Source organism: Dipodomys ordii, unplaced genomic scaffold (assembly GCF_000151885.1).
Source record: "Dipodomys ordii isolate 6190 unplaced genomic scaffold, Dord_2.0 Scaffold35, whole genome shotgun sequence".
Classification (NCBI taxonomy): Eukaryota; Metazoa; Chordata; class Mammalia; order Rodentia; family Heteromyidae; genus Dipodomys; species Dipodomys ordii.
Window position 1 is genome coordinate 7,102,041 of NW_012267251.1, and position 5,418 is coordinate 7,107,458.

The 5,418-nt window shown below is 40.6% G+C and overlaps 1 protein-coding gene across 1 annotated transcript in view; it reads left to right on the top strand.

Annotated features, from left to right (window-relative positions):
- Nucleotides 1–58: 58 nt before the first annotated feature.
- Nucleotides 59–5,418, top strand: part of Camsap2 (calmodulin regulated spectrin-associated protein family, member 2) — a 75,210-nt gene continuing 69,850 nt past the window's right edge. Inside the window, exon 1 of the mRNA XM_013017459.1 lies at nucleotides 59–257. Within this exon, the coding sequence (XP_012872913.1) occupies nucleotides 119–257 (139 nt within the window). The 5' untranslated portion in view covers nucleotides 59–118. The remainder of the gene's footprint in view (nucleotides 258–5,418) is intronic.

A 5,418-nucleotide genomic window follows, 5' to 3' on the forward strand; every position in this document is an offset into this window, starting at 1 on the left:
AGCCGGGCGGGCCTCGCCCCGGCCCCGAGGGCGTGAGGTCGCCCGTCCTCCCCGGCCATCCCCGGCCGCACCATGTGAAGGGGAGCGGCCGCCCCTCCCGAGGAGCCGCCGGGGAAAGATGGGGGATGCCGCGGACCCCAGGGAGATGCGAAAGACGTTCATTGTTCCAGCCATCAAGCCCTTCGACCACTATGATTTCTCCAGGGCCAAGATCGCCTGCAATCTGGCCTGGCTGGTGGCCAAAGCCTTCGGGACAGGTAGGTGCGGGCTCCCTCCCGTCCACCTCCCGTGCGGTGGCGGCTGCCGGTGCTCGGGTTCCTCTTCCCGGGAGCTGACGGGAGGTCCGGGCGAGGAGAGCGGAAGGGGGCACGGGCGAGCCGCGGCGATTTGCAGGGAAGGGCCCCGGGGCGGCCGGGGACGGGGGGGGCGGCCCCCACATTTCTTTTTATTGGCCATCCACAGTGGGGTTGGCTTTTTCCCGGTGAGCAGTTCTGCCGCGTGTTTAGTCGGTGGTGGTGGCGCTTGCCTCATTTGCTGCAGACATTTCTCCCTCCGTCATAATTACGATTCCGCTCCCCAGACATCCGAGTTGGTTTCTGGACTGTCGGGACAAGATTGGATGGCCCAGATTGGAGCTGTAGTGATTTTTGACCATTGTAATGGTGGCCACATACTCAGGCTCCCGAGAAGACCCGGCGGCTTGTATTAAGTCTTGCTGCATGAATCTGGTTGTCATTCTTTAGTCCTTTATCAGCCTTCTTAGGTGAAGAAAAACATCTTAGGTTCTTATTAAAACCAATTTAGGCTGCGACTAGGGTGTTATTTTCACTTCATATTATCAGTGAGGCGTATTCCTTTTTTTTTAATGGCTTTAAATTAAAAGAAATCCTAACTTTGGGATTTTTTTTTTAGTAGAAGAGTTTTGTGTGTGTGTGTGTGTGTGTTTTGAGGGCATGTACTATTGACACAAATACCATAGTAGTGTGGCAATTAAAACATACTTCTTCCATAATCCCATGTGCAGGAAAACAGGAAAAGGGCCTTCTGTTCTAGTTCCTTAGCTGTTGCATTAGAAGCCCTTGTTGTGGATAGCTAAAAGAAATAAAAATCAATAGAGCTGGCTTTTATGAGAAGATGCTCCTGTGATTTATTGTGCTCATTTGTAAGAGAAGTTTTGCCAAGTTTTCTGTTTGGTAATGGATTAATTTTGTATACATGATTTATTGAAAAGTTCTTAATATTTACAATTTTCTTCAGATGCTTAATATGGGTTGCTTTGTTTTGAGAATGGCTGATTTCCAATTTTAGGATGGTGAAAATATGTGGGCAAATGTCTAGCTCAGTTTTACTGTTTGCACTTATATGTAGCTCAGTGTTTTCAGGACTTGTATAGCCTAATAGATGAAGTTCACTGGGATATTATTTGAATGAATTAGTTTTTGGGAAAACTTCACGTGAATGTGATTTTGAAGTCTCACAATGTGGTATTGAACTGGTCTGAATAAACATGTCTTGAAATAATTTAAGTTTTAAAGATTTTTTTCAGAACTAAATATCTAGAGTAACACAGGAGGAAATTATTAATATTTTGTTTTTAATTTTCTACTGTTGTGAGCAATGAACATAATAAATGTTTTTTGGTTTTAATTTAAGCAGCACACTGAGTCTACTGTGCATTTGAGGGCAAGTGAAAGCTAGTTAAGTATTTAGGAAAGATGGAAAGATGGAAATTTATTCAGCAATGTGGAAAATAATGTGGAGAAAATGGAAGGCAGAGAACCAGAGAAATACTTTCTTTCCATCTCAGACAGAAAGGTATTTACAGTACAGAAGCCAGAATTTTGCTGTGCATGCACAAAAGAAATGAAGCAGAAAATGGCCTACTTTCTGAATATGTGTCAGACCAGTTTCTAGATCCTGGACCACTTCTAGAGGCACATTGAAGGTACTTGAGAAGAAAGGAAGTGAAAAAGATACACTATCGTTGGAAGCTGACCTCTGCCAGGCACTCTGCTAGATGCTTTGTCTGAAATTTTGCATTTGGGATGCACAACTCATAGTGTGCTGTCCATTTAAACAGAATGTGTTCGCCAGGGCACAGAGAAGCTGGACAGCTCTCTTACACTAACACTGTAAGTACTGAAGATAAGTTTACAGTTGAGGTCTGACTGCAAAAGGACAAGGTATTAGTAGAGGAGGGACAGGCCTGTTTTATGTCCACTGCTCTAAATGTATTACTTCATTTATTTCTGCAGCCTCCCTGTAAATACTGTACTTCTTTTTGCAGATGAAGGAACAGGTTTAGAGAGATTAATTTGCACGGTTAAACATCTGGCTAGTGGCATATTCTGTGTGTCAACTTAGGTCTTCCTGACTCTGAAGTCTTTGCTTTTTACTGTATATACCAGTCCACCTAGTAATCCTTTTATATGCAAGTGTGAAAAATGTGCACATAGTACAGGTTAAAGTCTAGTTTTCTTTAACGATTGGGCAGATCTTAACCTACTTTGAGATGGTTTAGATGAATATTGTTGGTTACATTTGCCTTGGCAGCAATTGGAATGGACAAAAAGGTTATTATTAAGAAGTTTATATTTCTACATGTTGCTTATGTCTTATCAACAAAACATAAGTATATCGATAGTATCTTACAAAAAATATGTTTAATTTTTGATGTATTCATTTGCTGTTGATACTTATACATCAGAAAGGGTTAATAGATATTATTAGTTAGTTGTACTAAAAAACTTAGCTCAACTTTCAAGATTTATTGCAATCTTTCATTTAACAATGCCATATAGGGCTTTTCTGTCAGAAGCCTAACTTTTCACGTGTAAAACAGTTTTAGAACCATATGCTGAAAGTCATTTAATGTGCTGCTAGTGGGTTTAGAATGAACTGATGGAGCTATAAAGCACTAGCATTGTGACACCTAGAAAGTAGATTTGATAATGGAGTATTTGCTGACTTTGGAATCATATGTCAGGAACTTTGAATACCTCTTTACCCTAAAAATATTCTACATAGCCCAGGTCTTAATAGCTTGTTTTGTGCAAAAGTGCAGCTACAGTTTGGATCAAATGAAGAGTAAGTGTATGTAGATAAATTTGCAACCATAACTTGATACTCGTTACTTTAAGTAAATTGCAAAAGAGGAGGAAGTTAAACTATTCATGGGGCCTCTGTTATTATATTTGAAGAGCATAACACATTTAAGCAATGGTAAGCCTGAGTTTGCTTTAAATGTTTTCTCTTCAATCTTTTGGGGAATAGAGTAGACAATTTTCCTTATTCTTGAATTCAGAGTTCTTAAGGCAGCAGTCAAGTCTTACTTTCCAGTATTTCAACCGTACCCACTTACCTTTTACCTTTTTATATTCCATTTACTTTATTGATACAAAATAATCTGCCATTGTAAATAGACCTTGTTACAGTTCTTTGTATTGCGTCTTTTCAAAGTCTTACAGAACATCTGACTCTTAGTGCATTTATGAGGCTTGTGGGAACAGGAGGTAAAGACTGAGTGAGTGTCAGATTGGGACTAATATTGTAAGTCTGGGCGTAGGTGAAAGGGCAGAAGTAACAGCAAATCAGCTAATAATTTGTTGAGCAGTTACTGTGTGTCCAGCACTTTACAGAGTCTCATTTCAATCCCTTTTCCAAGCATATGAGGTGGAAACTCTTAAATCATTCTGGTTTTACTGATGAGGAAAGAGAGGCTCAGGGGTTTAGGCACTTATCCAGACCCACCCCACTAATGGAGCTGGGATCAGAACCAGGGAAATCTGACTTCAGTCTGTTTTCTTATAACTACCGTTCTGGTAGAAGGCAAAAGAATGGAAAAGAAGCTTTGCTTCTTTTGTTTTAGAAATTTAATCCTTCGTGTTTCTAGAGGACTAAATTTGGGGTACATTGGGGAGTCATTTAAATGAGAAGAGACTATAAGAGAGGGTAAAGTCAGTTGAGGCTTTAGGAGGGTCAGTTGTGGCTGGAGGACCAGTTGTGGTGCCTCTTGACAAAGAGAGACCTGGAATGAAAGGCAGCTTTGGTTTTGATAACCTCCACCTTTCTGTGTTGGCCACATTACCTTGTCTGAGAAATCCAATGAAACAGTTATAAAATGTAGGTCTGCAGGATGTCTGAGAGGTTGAGTCTAGAAATAATCATTTGGTAGTCTGTGTACAGCAGTGTAATTGAAATTGGAAGTAGATGTGGCTGTAAAGGGAGAGAAGAAATTCCAGACAGAATTTACAGTAGTGACTAGTTAGAATAGGGGGGAAAGGCCAAAGAAAAAGAGGCAGAATTAGAGCAGTTAGAATTCAGACAAGAATTAAGAAAAGGTGGGATACTGAAGCCCAAGGAATTTCAGGGGGAGTGGTCTGCCTGTCAGATGCCATGTCTGTCTTTTAATGAAGAGTTTATGTTTAGTGGGATGAGAATGATAAATGTTTAGGGTAAGATCTCTTCACCTCAGTAGTCTGTCAGAGAGAGAGACCTGTGCAGAGGAGAAAGTGTTTAAGCTAGACCTTGAGGGGAGACTGGAAAGCACACGTTGTAGGTGCGAGGGGTGTGTGTGTGGGGGGTAGAGAGTGTAGAGTGAGGCACCAGGTAGAATCAGTGGAGCAGCACGGACCAGTAACGTAGTGAGAGATCAGGCTTGAAAGGTCAGTTGCCACATAATAATGTGTAAGGCACAAGCCACCAGTGTGCATAGCTTTATTTCCATTTTTTTTGTTTTTTGTTTTTGAGATAAAGAAATGGAAATATTGGGGCTGGGAATGTGTCTTAGTGGCAGAGTGCTTGCCTAGCATTCATGGGTCCTTGGGTTTGATTCCTCTACCACATAAACAAGAATTTAATTAAAAATATATAAAATAAGTTGCCAAAAAAAGAAATGGAAATGTTAATAGATGTTTATTTTTCCATGCCATCTTTTAAAAGTTACTTTGAAACTGCCTTGTTCTCTCCTTTTTTACACCATTTTCTTTCTCTAAAAGAAGAACTGCATCCTGATTTGAAGCACTTTAGGCCCTTGAAATAAAATGATATTTGCAATAACTTTACATATATGTATAGCCATAAAGTGTGTGTATATATATGTGTGTGTATATATACAGACACGTCATGTATATATTCATTTGTCCATAGCAAAGGAATTTCAAAGTAGATTTATTTTTCTAATAGCATACCATTTGAGCTACGCCTCCAGCTTTGCTTTTTGCTAGTTATTTTAGAGATGGAGTCTTATGGACTTTTCTGGCTAGGCTTACTTAAAAACTGTCATTCTTGGGGCTGGGAAGGTGGCTCAGTGGTAGCATGCTTACCTTGCATGCCTGAGGCTCTGGGTTCGATTCCTCAGCACCACATAAGCAAAAAGAAAAAAGCTGGAAGTGGCGCTGTGGCTCAAGTGGTAGAGTG